Here is a 20149-nt window from a genome sequence, read left to right on the forward strand (position 1 = left end):
TAGATATTCGATATAGGTGGCGTACTGAATGATATCCAGTATCGATATTCGGTACAGATGGTGTATCGACATTCGGGACGTCAAAAACAATTTCGTACCATACGGTATCGATATTATGCTAGTATGGCACCGGTACGGAGTTCAGCATTGGGATAGCAAATTTTGGGTTTAGCAATGCAATTAGAATTATTTTTCCATCTTTCTAGTTTCAACACTTCATATTTTGAAAATGCTGGAACAGTCTTCCATCACAAATTGGCATCCCGCAACGGAGAAGCATTACAGTTATCTTAGGTTCCCATCCTCGGCCATGGACTGTTGAAACTTTCCTTCGTGGTCTCCCTTCTCTTTTGAGAATACTCTTGCCTTGATTTTCCAATTCAAATGGCTCCAACCGTCCTAAAAATAGAGTTTTATCTTGAGCATTCTTGAGGGACCTCAAGGTAATGCATGATGCGCATCTCCTGCAATATCTGTATTAACCTCTTCGAGCCAACGGTCAACTTCATGAAGCCACCACCAATGCACCTCGTTGTTTTATTTGATTGAAAAATTGGCTTCTCTTGAAATGAATACAAGCCAGACCCATACAAATGACATCATACAGCTATTCATATCATCAACAAATATAGGAGATACAACCAAAGCCCATTCCATGTACCCCCCCCCCCCCCCCAAAAAAAAAGGCGCCACCCATGTACCTTTCTCTCTTTTATCAGACAAAATAATGAGTTTCTCCATAACTTCGTTTCAAGAATTTTTGAAATGTATACAAGCAAAGGCAGACCCATGCTAATTAGCCCTGCAAGAGGTTGTTCCGAAAGAGAAATAGAAGAAGAATCATCTTCAAAGTTCATAAAGTCAAGTTTTAATTCCTAATAACTAGGCGATTGTTTACCTCGTACTCTTAATTATTCTACTTCATGTCTTTACTCCACCTTTGGAAGATGTATAGCCATTAATGCAACTACAATGGGAGGATTTTCCTCCAAATAACTACAAGGAGAGAAGAAGTGACAAGGAATACAAATTTAACAGCTCAGTCCTCGGTTATGATTTTTTTTTTTCATGCCTACAGTTTTTTGCTTTTAAACATTAATATTGTCTTTTAAAATTTTCAATTAAATAGCTTTAGCTCTAATTTATTTAACAAAGTTTTTCCCCATCACAATTTATTGAAGCAAACAAATCAAGAGAATTGATACCAACTGAATGGACGCGGGTTAGGAAAAGTCCTCCATTTCTGGTGAGCAAAGTTAGAGAAGATTGACATCATGACACAAAAAAAAAGCCCTACTGAAATTAAAGTTAGAGAAGATTGACATCTGAAATTTAGCATCCTTTCCAGTTCGTGTTGAGCTTTACATCGTCAATTAACGTCACCCACAACAGCTCTTTCCGTATACACATATCATTGTATCTTCGAAACAAAAAAAATTATTCCTCTGCAAGCTCACTTAACCCAGTTACCATCTCTTTGTTGATATTAACTTGTATGAAAGGGGGGCTCTTTTTTCTTGGTAGACTAGAATGAGATCCTAATTTTTTCAGATCTGAATTCAGATCCAAGATCATTTGACAATCAGCCAATCCTCACTGTGAGCATTCCTTTGAAGAAAAACTCAAAGTTGGCTACAGCTCTAAGGCAAGCTCACAAACCAAAGAGTGCAAGCAAAATAACTGTTGCCAAACTATACTTGCAAGCAACCTTCTCTCTTCCTCTACCATTAGTAGCTCACTCTCCTTATAAATATCAAGAGAAGAAGTCTCCTTTTGGATAGCCGGGGATTTATTAGACTACATAGATCACACCAAGGCAACAAATAACATGGCAGGAGATCACCAACAGTCCTCTGAGAAAATGAATTCAGCATCCAAGTCCCCTAGAAGTACTGAAACTATAGGTGATAGGGCCTTCAAAGGAGTGGCTGACCTCATCAAGCTCCTCCCCACTGGGACTGTCTTCCTCTTCCAATTCCTCAACCCTCTATTAACCAACACCGGCCATTGCGGCACTGTCAACAAGTACTTGAGCGGCGTCCTCCTCGCCGTCTGTGGCTTCTCTTGTTGCTTCTCATCCTTCACTGATAGCTATATTGGTAGCGATGGCAAGGTCTACTATGGGTTGGCGACGAAGGATGGGCTGTGGTCTTTCTCCGACCCGAACGCTGGCTCGAAGGACCTCTCCAAGTACAAGCTAAGGTTTGGAGATTTTGTTCATGCATTCCTCTCTCTGGTTGTGTTTGCAGTGATTGCACTCTTGGATGACAACACAGTGTCATGCTTTTATCCATCTTTCGAGTTGGAGGAGAAGACGCTGCTCATGGTCTTGCCCACCGTGGTAGGCGGCCTAGCTAGTTCTGTGTTCATGATTTTCCCCAACAATCGACATGGAATAGGGTATGCTCCAACGGGGATGACAGATGATTCTGACTGAATTCAGGAAACCAACTCATGCTTCAGTGTACGTGATGGTTCATGTCAAAGAGTGTGTATTGTTTGTTTGAAAGAAGAGGAAGGCATGGTTCCATTTTCCTCTCATATGCACTAATCCAATCAGTAAATCAAAGATTATGATTTACTAAGTTCGTTTGATAAAGTACCATGTTTGCAGTGCTTGTTCCATTTTCTTCCATGTATTGACATACACAGTACTTGTATTTATCTGCAATGTTTGATTGAAGGAAAGCTGAACCGAGCCGGGTAAAATCTTCAATTTAAGGATTACATGAGAGTGCCAATTGTGTGGCGGATAAAGTTTGGAGGTCTTGCTACCAATGGCTTGGATTCGCTTCTCGCTTTCACCCGATTTGGCTAGTTTCCACTTATCCTAATTCTTAAAAAAAGGTTGCTTAATATTGTGATTAGCAGCACCAAACACCAATGATGGTAAAGGAAGCTTGAAGAAAAGGATGGGAGAGGGGATATGGGAAGAATTGATGAGGACAGAAGGGTTTAGACTTTCAAAACAAGTATGCTGTTGGTTTACAAAACTTTATTTTTTTTGTTAAATTCGAACCCTAATTCCCTTGCTCCCTCAAAAAAAAAAAAAACAAAAATTTTAAAAATTGATCCTCGGTTCTGTTGGATTGAGCTAATTCTAGATCCCTCTCTCTTAAACATAGAAGGGTACGATATGATGAGTAGAGGAAGCAGTTATTGCAACTGCAAGATCACGATGGAGCTATTAGTCAAGTTAAAAGTATTGTGATATGCTCTATTTGAATACAATGCAAGATTTTTTTTTTTTTTTTTTTTTGAGCTTTAAAGAAAAGTGGAGAGGATTTTGGTGCAGATGAGGTCACACTCCAAAGAGCCTCGAGCCCTCCAAGCTTAATTGAGATGGGCTTTGATCCTACATCCCTTGTAGGACAATGGAGGGATAATTTGATGATTATTCGTGAACTATACGTGGTTTTAATCAAAGTCTTGAAGACGACTTTAAAATTAAGTTAATGCAAGAATTGCTACGATCTTTTTTTTTTTTTTTGCCCTAGTCAATATCCCTTACTAGGTCACGTTCAGAATGGGTTTAGGTTTCATGACGGGCTAGATCCCATCCAGAAACTCCCACATAGTCCCTACTTTTGACCCGTTTGAAGGCCTAGGTTCAACTTGCTAAAAATCATAGCCCAAGGTGGGCCCTTGGTCACAATTGAATTGGATCACACCCGCTTGGAGCTGAAAGGAATCCAAACCTTTTTTTATTATTATTTTCTTTTGCTTGAATAGGAGATTCACACAAATCTAGTATGAATATATCTAAAAAAATCAAAAGACAATATATCTTGGAAGGCCCCAAGGGTAAGGGAACTATTAGTCCATAGCACCTCGTTAGAATAGTGAACGACAAAAGAGGCCATTCAATCTGTAGCTCCATTGGTTTCTCGATTTATATGCTTGACAACAAAAGGGATGTCTTCTCCCGATATTCTGAAATAATGGATGGGCACCACCTTCTTGGCTTGGCTCTGAATCCATTGAATCATTGTGGCAGAGTCTTCTTCCACCATGATAGTTTTGGCACCCAACTTGCGTCAAGCATAACTAGTCCCCTCATGTAGCTCTCAATTCTCTAGGACCGAGGTATCAAAATCAGAATGTTATCGGCAGCAACCAGCTTCATATCAGGGCTCTTGATCACAGAGCCAGCGCCACTTTTTTTTTTTGGTAAAAACAACATTTCATATAGTTTTTACATGAGTATAACTAGACAAGTCAAAAGTAAGAAGATACAAGGAAGAAGGGATATCAGCAACCCTCGTCCAGATTAGCTCACTGGAGTCTCGAGCCACGAAGGAGGCAACCCAATATGCAGCTCTGTTTGCCTCTCGAAAAACGTGTGCTGCCTGGAAGGACTCTGAACAATTTGCGAGTCTCACCAATCAATGGGTGGTCATCTCCGTAACGGTCCACTCTCCGTATCCAATCAATCATTATGGAGGAATTCTCCTCAAGGTGTACCCGCTCTGCTCTAAGCGCTCTCCTCGCATAGAAGATGCCCTCCGAGGCTGCCCGAAGCTCCGCCTCAATGGCAGTCAGGCCAGAGATGCTCCAACTCTCCGCCACTAGCAGCATGCCATGGTAGTCTCTAATCACAAATTCTGCACATTCATGCACGTCATTGCTGATATATCGCCATCAAAATTAACTTTGAGATGATAAAAAAAAAAAAGAAAAAAAAAGAGAATACTTATTAAAAAGAAAAGGACAAATCTAGGCACGGTGACAGCGCCACTTCTTGCGTTGCCCTCCTAAATATAGCCACTAAAGTTTACCTCAAAAAAATTCGGGGGCAGGGACTCCCAACTCATGAACACCGTCCACGGCGCTACACAAGCAGGGAGCCGTCCAAAACCTTCAGTTGGATAACAAGAGAGTGAGAATAGCATAAAAGGGTATGAGGATGTTAAAGGCCTTCCATTTCTCATCTTGCTCCTCCTCTCCCCCTCTCAAGATAAGGGAGAGAAAAAAAATGTACTCGTTATACTCGGCAGCTCCCTGCAGCCCTAGAATTTCAAAATTTTCCATCATTTTCCCCACCTTGAAAACCAGCAGCTACGACGCCGGTTTTGGTCGCAGAACAAGGGTGAGGGCCGAGGCGCGCTCTGATGGTTTGGACACTCCCACCGTCCAAGAAAGCAGTGAACAACAAGAGGCAGGAAGCAGCAGCAACAGCAGTAAGAGCAAGCCGCCTCCTCTTCCTTCCGCTGCTCCCGACATTGATAAAAAGATTAAGAAGGTGAGGTTCCCTCCTAATCGTTTCATAATTCCTCTCTGTTTTCGAAATGTTTTGTAAACCTGCTTAATTTCAATGTGCTTGACGTTTGTTTTCCGGGATATATTGATTTAATGTGTTCCAAAAGGACAGAGATGCGAACAACTTCGGTAATGTTTGAACATTCTGAGGAAAGTTTTCTGGAGGTGATTAATGGAAAGACGGAGAGGAGCAGGATAAGAAAGCAATGAAGAAATAAAAGGCTAAGAGAATACTGGGGTATCCGCTGCTAAATAATTAGATATTCAAACTCTTGCAGCCAAAACCTGGTTTGGTGATCTGGAGATGAAGTGGGTGCTGATCGATCTGCTGTGGTGGAAGACGAAGCGCCAATCTGCCATGGAGAGACGATCTGCACACAAAAAAGAAGAGAAAAGCTTGCCGGATTTGGCCTGGCTCCGACGAGGCCTAAGTCAGACAAGATATTAGAAATAATAGGTGTAGAATAATCCATATCGTCTGCATACTTGGGATCTTGAGCTCTTTTTATAGATGAAGAGTTTCTGTTCCATCAGAGTTGGATTCTTCAGAGTCCGAGTTTGAGTAGGAGACTATCTCTTAGTTTTTCTTATCTGGATCATCTGGAGAATAAAAATTCCACTGAAATTATCATTTGCTAGGCTACTTGTCGGTCCATGATAAGTAGGTCAAATTTTGGCCACAGCATATGCCCTCTATTTCCAAATTCTAGCCATTTTTTCAAACTTGAGCAAAGAAAGTAGTCACATTAGCCAACTGTAAGCGGGTTGAGGCTTATCTTGCCTCTCACATCTTTTAAAGTCACAGGTTGGGAGTGTGATCAAGTATGCAAACTCGACTGATTTGGGCTATTTAACATTTTTTGTTTTGAGAGATGTCGGGTTGGCTTTTTATGTTGAGAGCTGTTAGGGCTGACCTATACGAGGTCAGCTCTTCGACCTATGTGAGGTCAGCTCTTCGGTCTGCTTAGGTCCTGTTGGCTGACGAGCTGATCTCGCACAGGTCGACGAGTTGACCTCGTACCGGTCGTAGAGCTGATCTTGTATAGATCGTAAACTCGACCTTAGTAGCTATTAGCACAAATGGCGGCTCTCAAAATAAAAAGGGTTCAATGGCCCGGACTAGCTGAGGTTCGCACATTTGATCATACTCTTGATCCGTGACTTTAAGAGATGGACGGAGCAAGATAAGCCCAAACCTGCTTACAGTTGGCCAATTTGATTACTTTCTCCATCCAAGCTTGAAAAAAATGGCTCAGACTTGTAAGTGAGGGGTATGTGATGTGGCCTAAATTTGACTTGCATATTATGGGACGACATGTGGCCTAGCAGGAGGCCAATTTCAGTGAAACTCTTATTCCTCGGCTAGTTCAGATAAGAAAAGCCAAGAGGTAGTCACCTACTTAGATTTGGATTCTAAAGAGTCCAACTTCGATAGGATAGGGACTCTTCATCTATAAAAAGGGCTTAAGATCCCGAATATGTAGAAGACATAGGTTATTCTACACCATGCTCTCTTTTCTCTATTGCTGTTTCCAATCTCCTGTCTGACATAGGCATCAGAGGGCCCGATAGGAGCCAAATCTGGTGACCTCTGATTGCTTCTTTTTCGCAGGTTGGATCTCGTATTTCATCTCCCAGCTCCAGCCGAGCCAACCAATCTTTCCCAGATTGCCAACTTCGTCAGGTTGGGTTTTAGGTAGCACCACATGAATTGTTATACATTATATCACCCTCCATGTTTTATCTTTTTCCTTCTTCAAAAAGCATCATGAGAAGCCTTCTACAATCTCCTAACGCATTTCAACTAAAGATGAGGCTAAGATTTCCTAGAAATATTTGTCTAAAAAGAAACTTTTAATTAAAATTTAACTTCACGAGACTTGAAATTCTATACCTTCCTAACTTAACTTGTTTTTGGCCCATGTATTGCCTATTTAACAATTCTAGAGATGGTACTCATAATTTATATGAAAAGTAAATGCAAAATCATATAAGTCACGATATCGGGCTTGTAATGACTAGTCTTATGTCACATGGTGTAAAATGTTTGCTCTTACTATCTTGCCATGGCCCTAGTCTTAACTGCAATGACTACATCCAAAACAAAAGTAGAAATTAGTCACTTCAAAGATTCAACTTCTTGGTCATTATAAAGATCGTGTGGCATTAAAATCATAAAGATTTCTCTTCATAGTAATGAAATATATTACGTCAAGTAATTTCTTGGAACCGAATGAGATAACTAGCTAGAGCTACTTGCACTATGAAACTCTCCAATGAAAAACCCACCTCTATATTGACATAGTATATATAATACCCTAAAGCTTGAAAGATGCTACTAAAGAACATCAAAAGTCATATATTGTTGATTGTTCATCCTTAATATCAGATTGCCTATCAGCGGTGCAAATAGACCATGCTCCTTCTTACTGTTTGTTTCATCCTTTGAGCTATTAACTTCTACAGGCCCAATGCTAAATGTTCCTTCAACTGTGGTCCACACATGGCAAGTCATTGCTCTGCCAACATTAAACCTCATGCATTTTGATGAATACATCCTTTTCATGCACAAGATGGATAGTAGACAAGTAATACATGTCATATTTAGTTTTATTCACTTCTTAAAAATCATTTATATCAACTGATATCAAATCCTTGGAATAGGCAGAATTTTTATCAGTTTGCATGGATGTTTCCCTACCAACTCTTTAAAATGAACCTCTCATGTCATGATTTTTAGATGTTTCAGAAACTTTTTTGAGTTACAGAGCACATTGTTTTTGAAAATGCAAATGGAGAGAATGAATTATCCAGATAAATGAAATCATCACCTCCTGATTGTATTCCAACTTCTCCACTCCATGAGGTCCAACTAAAGAAATCTCCCCAATTGAGTTGGTTGAATTTGCACTTTTATGTGTAGTACTTCCATACTATGTTGATTGTCGACCATGATAGTCTCCCGAGCACAATACTCTGAATGGGAGCATCATAATTGGCACTGCTTTCCCTCTTTCTCATGATGTATCAAAAACTTAAACTATTGATTGGTGAAATATGGCATCCCTCAAGATTCTTAGAAATTGATTTCGGATATGCAATATAGACTCATCAAGTTTCTCCAAATATTTGATTAAGAATCATCACTGACAATGCTCCCATTTACATATAGTTTTTCCAGCAAATGCATCTAAACTGCATATCTGATTTGTTGGCAAATACATGACCAATTTACTTTTATATTCTTCTTCTTCTTGAAAATTACGGTTCTCATTTCAAGAGCCCATTAATATCTTGCTCTAGATTGCCATCCTAAGACAAGTTGGTAAGATTGTAAATGGCCAGTATACTTAGCTTGAAATGGGCGAAGAAAAGGTTTGTGTAACCCAAAGGGATCACTTACTCAATCACTTTAAATTTCATGTCTTGTCAGAGCCAATAGCATTCCTTTCATATACAAAAACTTATGATTACCTGTTATTTATAGTAGGGCCTTTCTTAAATTCTTCGTAGATACACCACTTAAGGAGTCAGTAACATTAAACAACTAACTCCATCTTGATAGCGTACTTCTCTTAATACCTAAAAGTATTTCATATATATTAATTAGAAAAGTCTAGCAAATATAATCAGCAGTTCCTAGAAATGTCTGCTAGACTTTTCATTTCTACTCTGTTGACTGATCTATTTAAATTGTGACCTTTCTAGATTTAGCTTATATCTTTTCTCTTTCTTGAGTATCTGTGAGAAGAGAGATTTTTTTAACTCAAAAGTGGCTAAACAATTAATTGATATAAAAAATTCTGGGCTCTTATTTTTATGTATGTATAGGAGAACTAGGAAAATTGATTCTTCAGTTATATATCTTCTGATGCATACTATTAGGTTGCAGTTTTTTTTTTCCTTTATTACCAGTTATAAAGGTGAAAAAAAGCAAGAAAATGACTAGTTATGAGTCTTTTATCAATCAAATCACATTTCATTGTAAATGGGCAGCTGAAGAACTGTAGAGTGAGGTTCATCAACATCCCCTTACTATTCCAGTCATTAGAAATAAATGTTCTGTTAATATGTCCATGTGGTAAGCCCCTGGCCCCCTACAATAGTCATCATCTAATCATACATGGTCAGAGACCAATATTGCTCTTTCTTTCCGACATATATGACAAGTTTGCAAATAATTGTTATTCTTTTTCTAAATGGTGCATTGTGTTATTATGTTGTATATATATTAATAGAGAAACATGGCTATTAAGCTTTGCAGTCATGTATTCTTTATTCATGGTGTAAGCCTAAACTTGGATTGCATCCATAGAGTCAGTGTACACATGTACACTCAATGTATTCATGCTAGTTGGGTATTATTTTCACAAGTCCATGTATAGGTTCATGCCCAGTTAGTTCATTCATTCAGTTTTTACTATTTTCTCATATTATAACCTAGGAACCTGGCTCCAAGACCATCACGAAAACTTTGACACGCTACGCATCACTGAGATCCCTGCTTTGTGATTATTGTTCCATGTGAGAAGCATTACGTTAAGTACATTGACAAGATTCATCGAACATTTGTCGCAATAGATGGATTTAGTTCTCAGTCTGCACTGGAAATCTTGTCTAATGAGATAATTCTTTGTGGTATCTGGAGTGATCAGACTTTTATCAGAAACTGATTTCCAATTAACTGCAAAGAGTTGGTAAGAGTTAACTATATAAGGTCTGGTTTGTCTTTGCATATCTTCTGCTTTATTGTTAGTCCTGTATACATAAGTTTCTGGCTTAAATGTTTTGGAGTTGTGAATTTTGATAAGCAGTGTTGACGACTCTTGAGATCCATATGATGGGTAGATTTTTCTGAATTTTCTCCACATCCAGGAGAATGGCACATTTTAACCTCCATTTACTTTCAACATGTTTTCAGTTTCTTTGTTAAAACTCTTTTGGCTGTCCTCCCTTCTGCTTTTTCTACTTTCATCTACCTATTTAAACTAAATTAGATTCCAAGTTCACTATCATTTGCTTTTAACTGTTAAAAAGGACATCTTGTAAAGCCACTTTAAACACTAATTGTCTTTTTTTAATTGCATTTTTGCTTTTTTTTCCCTTTTGTTTCACACAAGTTATCTTGATGCCTAAGTCATCATTAGCATATAGACTGGCCTGTAATGCCTTGCCCAAATTTGGATAGTTGACCTTATTTAATCTTGGTAAGTTGTGCTCACCTATGTTTCTTAGGGCAGAAAAAGGGTGGCCTAGTGTATGGAGCTCCCGCAATTGTTGGGTTTGGAGAGGGTTAGATTTATGCAGTGTTACCTGGGCATATGAAGAGGCCGTGTCCATGTTTTGAACCCGTGACTCTAGGTTACAATGGAGCAATCTTTGTTTCTCAAAACCTATGTACCCAAAAGCTTTAGTCCTCGCCATTTATTCCATACTGCACCATCTACCTACCTGGTTTGCTATCAGTAATTGTTCATACCTTGCTGGCCAGATGTGGCATCACTTTTACTGTTAGTTGCCAACTATTGCTTAGGATTCCTGGGGCTTTCTTCTAGGCTTCTTAGTTCTTATTCAGTCAGCTTATGCAATCATCATATGTGCCCTTCCTGATCTTGCCATGTTCTGTTATAGACAATTAGACACCATTGAGTTTTTGCCTTCTACTCTCCACGAATATTATCTTATTTTCAATAAATTCCATCCATCACATCTTTGGCCTTTTATGCCTTCTTTTCTTCAGATCGATCTTCTTTAATGTGCCTTTGGCTTGCCTTTGTGCCGTTCTTTTGTGTGACCATCTGCCTTTTGGTTTTGGGTTCTAACTTTATTTTCTTATGTAAACCTTTTCTGCCTCTGTAGTCTTTAGCGTTGATTAATAGGTTTGTATCATCCTTGGCTTTAGACATGTATTCGGCTGTCATAATCAACTTATATCGAGACTCCATGTTGGTCTTTACTATTGTGAATTAACTTCTATAGGCCACCTGCTTCCCTATAAGTCGACATTATTGCCTTGTCAAAAATGTTTGACCATGTCTTCGACATCTGTAAGCATTGTTTTCCATTGTGATGTTGCAAGATCAATGGGTCTCTTGACCGCTTCTACTATTTAGAGGCTCCTTTATCCAGTTTTAGGCTACTATGCTACCTCCTTTCTGTTCTTCTTCCCAAACAATGGATTTCACTATCTGGTTATTCTATCTTTCATGTGGCATATTGAGATATGATCCTCCTCGAGTAGAAAGCACATGCTAAGAATTACTAACATAGCCTATCATGAAGTGGATACTAAATATAAAGTGCCTTTTACTTTTTAATAATTTTAATGAGTTTATGCATGCATTATGTGTAAAGTGTGGGTATAGATGCATCTCTAATGCAGGCTCATGGTCATTGGATGTAAGTTTTATAGGTGATTGTATTGGCTTCATGTCCTTTTAAATATCCACTGCAGCACTTTCACCTGAATTTTTAAAAACAAAAAAAGGGGGGAAAATGAAGGATGACTATAATCCCTAGCTCAACAGATTACATGGCGTCTTTTGAAATTTTGTTGGATTTCATCAACTTCATCGTGTTTCTCAATCCACATTCTGTTTTCACTCTTAGTGATTTTCTAGACTATTGTTTCCCATAACTGATGGGTGCATAGACATTTGATTGCGTGCATATGCAGCTTCCTAAGCTTTATTTCATTAACAGGTTGCTCAGAAGACTGCTGCGACTTTTGCACCAAGAGCTTCCACCGCCACCAAGAATCCAGCTGTACCTGGAACTGCTTTATATACTCTTTTCGAGGTTCAAGGCTATGCCTCAATGTTATTTGGTGGAGCCCTTTCATTTAATCTGATATTCCCATCAAATGAACCAGATATATGGAGACTAATGGGGATGTGGTCCGTTTGGATGTTCAGTAAGTTATGCTCCATTCTTGAAATCTCTGGCCTGTTTCTTTTCAAATCTTTTCTTGTATCCGTTTTCATCCTATCCCCATACGGTAATGGAATTCTTGAAACACTGTCAAAACGACCGACCATTATATTTTCTGCTTTTGCTTTCTTGGTCTTTGATAATCTTTTCCTTTTTGGCCTTTCTCCTCTTTATGCATATGTTTCTGCAAAAAAGTTCTTTATCAGTGACGAAAGAAAAAAAAGTAATCAAATATATCTTTGTGCATGACTCTCATCCATGTAAATCTTTTGATGCCTCTCCACTTTGGAAACTACTCAAAAAGAAGCTTTATGCTTCCTCTAAATTCAATATGCTTCTTTATATGTTTTGTTTAAAAAAATCAATAACAATGTCAACATTTGGAGGAACTCCCTAGAAGTATTTTAGGTTCAAGTCTCTCAACCTTAAGGTCATATGGAAGTTTTCTGTTGGTGGGTACTAAGCTATTAAAGTTACGATGTTTTCTCTATATCTTGGAGTCATGTTTCATGCTCTATCGTCAAAATCTCTGTAGTAGTACACTGGACAGCTTCTCTTAGCCTTGCAACTTGTTCTAGTTTGCTACTTTACTATTGCAGCTTGCAATCTGAGTTAATATTCCAATCAGATGAAGGATTTGAACCCCCTCCATCATCCATAACTATCAATTTATTCATTGACTAAGATTTGCTTGTATCTGATACTAACATATTTTATGAATTTTAGGAGCATCTTGTTATTAAGGTACACTAAGAACATCTTTACAAAAAGACATGCAAAATCCATCTTATCTAAATTTGTTAAACAAATGAAGAACTTTTTGAGGCATCTTGTAATGGTACACATTGAACAGAATCTTGCGCTCCATATCCAATTAAAAGTCTTTTTACTGGAGTTGGGTATTCAGGGAAATGCCAAGTAAGTGAATTTAGCTTCCGTAGTGATATGCACAGTATAAAAAAATGTGAACCCTAACCCACTCGTCCTAAAAATTACTAGATTTTTTTTTGCATGTTTACTTTTTTGGAGATTTGAATTGTCATAATTTTCTTAAACTATTTGATTAAAGATTAATGTACACCACAACTAGAATAATCAAGGTTAAAAGTTTCACATGGTTTGAGGCACCCTAAGGATGCTCTTCCCTTTAGAGCAGCACTTGCGCTACCATGGTGCAAATGGATAATGTAGCCTACTCCCTATATAAAAGAACAACTTCACTGCTAGTGATATGCACAGTATAAAAATATTCATTGTCAAATGTGGCCTCATTAAATGTGAAACCTAACTCACTTGTCCTAAAAATTACTAGTTTTTTTTTTTGCATGTTTACTTTTTCGGAGATCTGAATTGTCATAATTTTCTAAAACTATTTGATTAAAGAGTAATGTACACCACAAATAGAATAATCAAGGTTAAAAGTTTCACATGGTTCGAGGCACCCTAAGGATGCTTTTCCCTTTAGAGCACTTGTGCTACCATGGTGCAAATGGATAATGTAGCCTACTCCCTATATAAAAGAACAACTTCACTGCTAGTGATATGCACAGTATAAAAATATTCATTAATTATGGCCTTATTAAATGTGAAACCTAACCCACTTGTCCTACAAATTACTAGATTTTTTTTTTTGCACGTTTACTTTGTTGGAGATCTGAATTGTCATAATTTTCTTAAACTATCTGATTAAAGATTAATGTTCACCACAAATAGAATAATCAAGGTTAAAAGTTTCACATGGTTTGAGGCAGCGTATGCCGAACCGGCCCGTACCGGCCGGTACGGGCCGGTACAAACCGGTCCGGCCAGCTACCGGTACGGCGGAGCCGTGGAAACCGGTACAGGCCGGTTCCTTGCCGGAGACGAAGAAGGCGAGGAGAAAAAGAGGGAGCACGGGGAAGAGAGGGAGGGAGCCCACCTTCCGCCGCCATCGGAGAGCCGCGGAGGGGCGTCGGAGGCCGGTGGGGGGCGGCGGAGCCGGGCGGGGGACGGGGGAGAGGGCCGCGGCCGCCGCAGCGCCCCCGCGGGCTCCGCCGCCCCCCACCGGCCTCCGACGCCCCTCCGCGGTTCTCCGATAGCGGCCGAAGGTGGGCTCTCTCCCTCTCTTCCCCGCGCTCTCTCTGGTTCTCTTCTTCTTCCCCGGTTCCGGCGGGGAAGAGCTTCCCGGTTCCGGCGGGGAAGAGCTTCCCGGTTCGTACCGCCCGGAGCACGGTACGAACCGGCCCGTACCGGTCCGGTAGGCAACCGGTACGCCTACCGGACCCGGTACGCCTACCGGACCCGGTACGGTGGACCTTGGTTTGAGGCATCCCAAGGATGCTCTTTCCGTTAGAGCAGCACTTGCACTACCATGGTGCATATGGATAATGTAGCCTACTCCCTATATGAAGGAACAACTTCACTGCTTTCTTGTGTTGTACTCCTAAGGGAAGGACGAGGGATTAATTCAATTTAACTAAACTTAGAGGAAAAACCAAGTAGTAAGAACTCAAATAGTGGACTGACTCACTGTACCGATTCATTATTTCTTTCCCTTAAGACTTATACTCGCTTTGTCTCAAGTGAGAGAGAACTTTATTGCAAGTTGAAAGATTGACTGGATGACCCTTACCCATTCTATCTAAATGAATGGATGCTAAGAGAAGGTTTTCAAGGATTCTTTCCAGTGATTGATGCAATCTTTATGCCTGGGAGCATCTGTTAATTCAGTGGGTATATTTTTGGGTTGTCGTGTCATGGAAAGGGGATGTCTGTTTTGCATGTAGAAGTGGGGAATATTTACGTGTGTGTGTGTGTCGAGAGAGAGAGAGAGAGAGAGAGAGAGAGAGAGAGAGGTCAGATCATGGTGGGCTGGCACACAGAGAGAGAGAGAGAGAGAGAGAGGTCAGATCATGGTGGGCTGGCACACAGAGAGAGAGAGAGAGAGAGAGAGAGGTCAGATCATGGTGGGTTGGCTGAATTGAACCTAGCCGCTCATGCATGTACTGATGAGGCACCAAGGTGCATGGCTTCACAAGACCAAAGATAAGTGGCACCCACCCATTTCTGTCAACAATGTGTGTCTGTTCCAAGTCTTAGACACGAAAGCTTTATGAACAGTAGACTCTTTTTTTTTTTTTGCGGCTCAATAAAGTGGAGTAGTATTTTGGCAGCTTACTCCCTGGCTTCAATACTATAGAGCTACCTATATTTACAGAGAAGTGGATAAGGATGCTGATTGGTTAGCAGGTTATGCTATCTCTAAGCAACTTGTTTTCTCATGGCAGGACTCTGATCCTATTGATGGACTTGATCTCCTTTGGGCGGATCAGTTAGGAGTTTCTTATCCAAGGAAGACTTAAATAAAAGCATAGTAGTATAAGCAAATGTAGGCATGGAAAACTCACTGATTCTGCATGATAGGAGTCTTTCCAATCACTAAGCAGTAGTTTAGGATGTAAATTATTGAATTTGCTTGTCTATTTAGTCCCTTATCTTTAGGTATTAAAATCTCACTCCAATAATTGTAATGATATATTATGGGATCAGCGGATGATGCCACCTTTGATTCTAGAATATTTTTATTCCTTTACTGTTTGACTTTTTGATTTGTATTCTAAGTCAACTCTTCACCTTTTAAAGTTTCACGATTTTCTCCTGATTTGTGAAAATCTTTATGGATAATGTGCAAAAAAATTGTTTCTATGCTGTGATCAAACTTGTAGAGGTCAATATCACAGAGAAGAAAGGCAGATCGTCTTTCATTAATGGATTTATTTCTTATGTGCTTCCAAATAGACAGATGTACTGATGGTTTTTATAATCATTAATGTCTCTAGTAGGTGAAGTGAATTGAAGAAGCAGGTGTCAACACATTTACAGATGGTTTTTATAAAAGATTGACTTAAGCTGCAAGAGTTGTTTAGCCAGTACTCCATGGATTGTATTACGACTTGTTTCATGCTATTAATGGCTTAAGCACATTTGTTGAAGAACTCAACCAATAGTACATGGTCATCAGGTTATGTAGAAAATTCATTTAACAGTCATGTTCATCAGGTTTTGTGGACAAATGCTCATCAGATTCGGCACTTACTTTATTAAACTGTACTATCTCTAGGTTTTTTTAAGACAGGTAGGCTGAACCCTAAAAGGCTTGAGTCTTACCTACAATTTATTAGTCCTAAAGTTTTTCTATAGGTTATACACTTTTATACCAAAATTTATATGTTAGACATTCGTACACAAGATGTCCTACCCAAGGTTTTAAATCTTGTGGGACAAGAGTCCCAGTTTCTCTACAGAATGGGATGCACCGTTGTCCTGTCCCATCCCGGTAGGTGTCTTGGTCGAGTGTCCCAATAGGTGCCCTTCTTCTCTCTACCCTACTTTCCTTTTTTTCTCTTTGTTTTTTCTCTTCTTTTATTTCTTCCTTCTTTTCTTTCAATTTCTTCTTCCTTCCTTTCCTTTGTCTTCCTCTTTCCTTCCCTTCTTCCTTCTTACTTTTTTTTCTTCTCCCTTCCTTTTTCTTCTTCTTTCCTTCCCTTCTTCCTTCTTACTTTCTTTTCTTCTGGCTTCCTTTCTTTCTTTCCTTTTTCTCTTTCTTTCCCTGTGTAGATGTGTTATGGAGTCCCACCCCTATCTCAGTCCCATTATATCATAAGAAGGGAACAATAGGGCTGGGATGCCCCTTGTCCCGCCAAGATCTAAAACCTTGATCTTATTTTTGAGAAGTTTAATAATAGAAGTCAAGTTACTCATGCTGGACTTCTAGTGCATCATTTTAGAGCATCCTCGTCTTTTTCAAATTCTACATTTTCTTTTTGTCTTCTTGCTGTACTTGCAAGGTTTAAGCAAACAACATTGATTCAACAGATTAATTTGAAGATAATGATAGCACTTAACTAAAGATGATGGTTATGGCTTGACTGCCCCCATGGCATACCCTATGCCTAAGTCACGGTGAACCATCGAAGTTGAGAACCTACACTGTTCATCAAATGTAGACCAAAATATACACAGAGAACCAATGCAAATTTTTGTGGTGTTCAAAAACCATCCATTTTGTTCATCTAGTCGTCAAAATGTTTGAATTTTGTTCATAGGCAGTCTGGACATTTTACATTATGATGAAAAGTGCAGGTCATTGATTTAGATGTCCCACCATCATGGATCTTTGGTTATATACACTGTAGGCATTAAACCATCCCAATATATTAATATTACGTCAGTTAAGCTGTGATAGAGAATGTACATTCCCTCCAATAATCATGTAACTTTTTGCTAATTGATTTAAATCTTTATGCAGCTATACCTTCCCTTAGAGCGCGCGACTGCTCTAAGAATGAGAAAGAAGCTCTGAACTACCTCTTTCTTCTCATCCCTCTACTCAATGTTGTGATACCATTTTTCTGGAAGTCTTTCTCCATTGTCTGGTCTGCAGATACCATAACTTTCTTTGTGATGTATGCATGGAAGGTATTATCTCGGATTCTTATAAGCTACTGACTTTATCCATATTTATCCTTTACCCTAAATAAATACACCTGTCTACAGCTTGGGTGGCTTCAGAGGTCAGAATGAAGACTGGTTTGGTGGTTAAAGTTCAACAAATTTCTCATTCGAAGTAAATAAGCCCAGGTGTTAACACAAATAGTGACAAGGAAGTTTCCTTCAAAATTATCTCAAGATTTAAACACTGAATTTGAAGCTTTTGAGCCTATGACTCGATTGAACAGACTGATGTATATTCGCCTTCCGAGTATGACAGAAATCAACTTGTGCTTGTGGCAATTCAGTCTTTTTATTCATGTAAATAAGAGGAGTATTGCAAGGAACTTGCCTTGGGATAGGAATGGGAAATTGGTGGAGGAACCTGGTTATTAAGGGGCTTGTTCTGAAGGAAGCAAACATTTTCATCTTCCCCTTATTTGTGTAACTAGATAAATTTGTTGGTGTCAATGTTAGATGAACTGATATTTTTTATCGGTTACATACTATAGTGACCGAGAGTATTTGCTTGCTTTATTACTTTATCTTTACATGTTTACAATATCTTATAGGTTTTCTAATGTTAGATGAACTCAATGCCAATATTGGCTTAGCCATGGAGGGTATAGCATCGAATGCATCACTTAAAAATACAAATTTAAAACAATGTTTTAAATTGTGAATTTGAGTAAGGTTTTGAAATTTGAATTTGGTTTTCATAGCATGAAAGGTGATGGGCTACCCTCGGATGCATCATGGAAGGCCTGAAGTGAGAATGAGCCCTTTTATTTTGCAAGATATTTTTTTAGACTGGGTCTTATGTTTGGGTAGAGTTTTTTCCTGTCATTTGTGGCTTTTTTAGGTGTTTTCTCTTTAATTTTTTCTTTTCTTTCCTTCGCCTCCTGCCTGCAACTTTTGTCTCATTTTATTTATCAATCAAATATGGGGTGGTTTGCTGCTGTTTTGCTTAGAAAAAAAAAGGTTTTCAAAAAACTGATAACAGAAGCAAGGAATAATAATAATTTTGTGCAAATGCCTTCTTTAGCATCCATGGCAATGTGGTATTTTACTAATTTGTAGAGAAAAAAGAACACAAAATTAATAAGGGTACAAAACATGCACTTATAATCAATGCTGTCAAACTAAAACTCGGATCAAAACCTTAAACCTAACATAATTAATTATGGGGCTCCAATTTTGGAAAGAATTCATCTAAATTACAGTCTGAGAGATGGGACAGTCCCTTCTAGGGTAGCCCTCCCCTCTGACCCATGGTTCGTTGATCATATTTTTCATAAGAAATTCAGTTTCATTCCTATCATGAATCCTCAACCATTCAAATGAAATGGCTGATTTTGGGACTGAATGCAATGAGGCTGAGTTTGGTTGAATTGTGGATTTGGTCGAATCCAAATAGATTGACACTGGTACAAATTGTGTTGTTTACTAAATATCTAATATAAAGACAATAGGTTCATCCAATTCAACTGTAGATGGTAAATTTTATATAAAAAATAAATAACTTATAAGAGCACCGGTGCACTATATGTGAGGATCAGTGTGGGTATTTGTTTAGTCCCACATTGGTTATTAACCGAGGAGATTTTGAGTATTTATACAAGATCAAGGAATCCAAATAATATCTTTTGGTTAGTTTCTGAGTTGTTACACTATAAATCTCACATATAAACATTATAATATTGATGCTTAACTTCCCTATTGGATCTTACTTTCTCATGTTGCTTTCTATTTAGGATCTTTGTAGCTCTTCATATGGCCTGTTATTTTCTATTACAATATCATTGTTATAGCCATTGTAACAAATACTATTTAAGTACTAAATAATTCTAAATCATATAAGTTGGAGAAATAATGGCTGTTATAACTATATAGCATTCAATAACGGTTTCAACAAGAATCCATTATAATAAAATAACACTACAATAGAAACCTTGTACTTTCTTCACACTGAGCTCTCTTTCCTTATAAATACTAATTTGAACAATGCAATTCAAAATTTCAAATAGGGGACTTGATATAATTTCTTCCTTCTAAAAGAGGAGGCAAGTTTAATTTAAATAGATAAATTGATAGATAGGTAATAGATAGGTAAAGGTGACTAAGTTATAATTTAAATATGAGGTCTAAGATGTTCAAACCACCGTACCTCCATATTCGACCTCCCCTTTATTGGCTAGTTTTTCTTCTCCAAGATGCTTTTGCACCTATCACCTTACTGCGGGGAGAAGGATAGTATCGTCAGTAAAAAAAAATAGAAAAATACTATTTTTTGTTGGAGTTTTCAAAAGAGAGAAATAGAAAAGTAATTTTTTTATAAAAGTAAATTTTTTATATTTTTTAGAAAAGAAAAAGTTATGTAGGATATGGGAAAGTCTACTTCCCTATTGGTTGGAAATTGATTTTTTTTTTTTCCAAAATGCATAAGAATGGGATAAGAACTCTTTCTTTATTAAAGGCATAATAGATAAAT

General features: G+C 38.4%; 2 protein-coding genes and 1 long non-coding RNA gene across 3 annotated transcripts; 2 read left to right on the forward strand and 1 right to left on the reverse strand.

Annotated features, from left to right (window-relative positions):
• Positions 1-1747: 1747 nt before the first annotated feature.
• DMP2 (transmembrane protein, putative (DUF679 domain membrane protein 2)) lies at positions 1748-2593 on the forward strand. Its single transcript, XM_026800001.4, has one exon. It carries the CDS (start codon positions 1829-1831, stop codon positions 2435-2437), a length of 609 nt encoding a protein of 202 aa, XP_026655802.4. The 5' UTR covers positions 1748-1828; the 3' UTR covers positions 2438-2593.
• A 1312-nt stretch (positions 2594-3905) lies between these two features.
• LOC148699615 (uncharacterized) lies at positions 3906-4906 on the reverse strand. Its single transcript, XR_015974452.1, has 2 exons — positions 4779-4906; positions 3906-4604 (listed from the first exon to the last, which is right to left on the reverse strand). It is a non-coding gene; the product is annotated as an uncharacterized LOC148699615 (long non-coding RNA).
• Positions 4830-18182, forward strand: RPH1 (resistance to phytophthora 1). Its single transcript, XM_039132728.3, has 4 exons — positions 4830-5242; positions 11962-12172; positions 17477-17646; positions 17725-18182. Exons 1-4 carry the CDS (start codon positions 4901-4903, stop codon positions 17749-17751), a joined length of 750 nt encoding a protein of 249 aa, XP_038988656.1. The 5' UTR covers positions 4830-4900; the 3' UTR covers positions 17752-18182.
• The last annotated feature ends 1967 nt before the right edge of the window (positions 18183-20149 follow it).

This window comes from Phoenix dactylifera, chromosome 17 (genome assembly GCF_051530095.1).
Source record: "Phoenix dactylifera cultivar Ajwa chromosome 17, Ajwa_hap1_PhDact_Kaust_v1.1, whole genome shotgun sequence".
Taxonomy (NCBI): domain Eukaryota; kingdom Viridiplantae; phylum Streptophyta; class Magnoliopsida; order Arecales; family Arecaceae; genus Phoenix; species Phoenix dactylifera.

Excerpts from the sequence above, each read along its gene's own strand:
- DMP2 (XM_026800001.4), top strand. The coding sequence starts at position 1,829 with ATGGCAGGAGATCACCAACAGTCCTCTGAGAAAATGAATTCAGCATCC.
- RPH1 (XM_039132728.3), top strand. The coding sequence starts at position 4,901 with ATGAGGATGTTAAAGGCCTTCCATTTCTCATCTTGCTCCTCCTCTCCC. Across the intron at positions 12,173-17,476 it reads GTGGTCCGTTTGGATGTTCA|CTATACCTTCCCTTAGAGCG; the intron begins GTAAGTTATGCT and ends ATCTTTATGCAG. Across the intron at positions 17,647-17,724 it reads TTGTGATGTATGCATGGAAG|CTTGGGTGGCTTCAGAGGTC; the intron begins GTATTATCTCGG and ends ACCTGTCTACAG.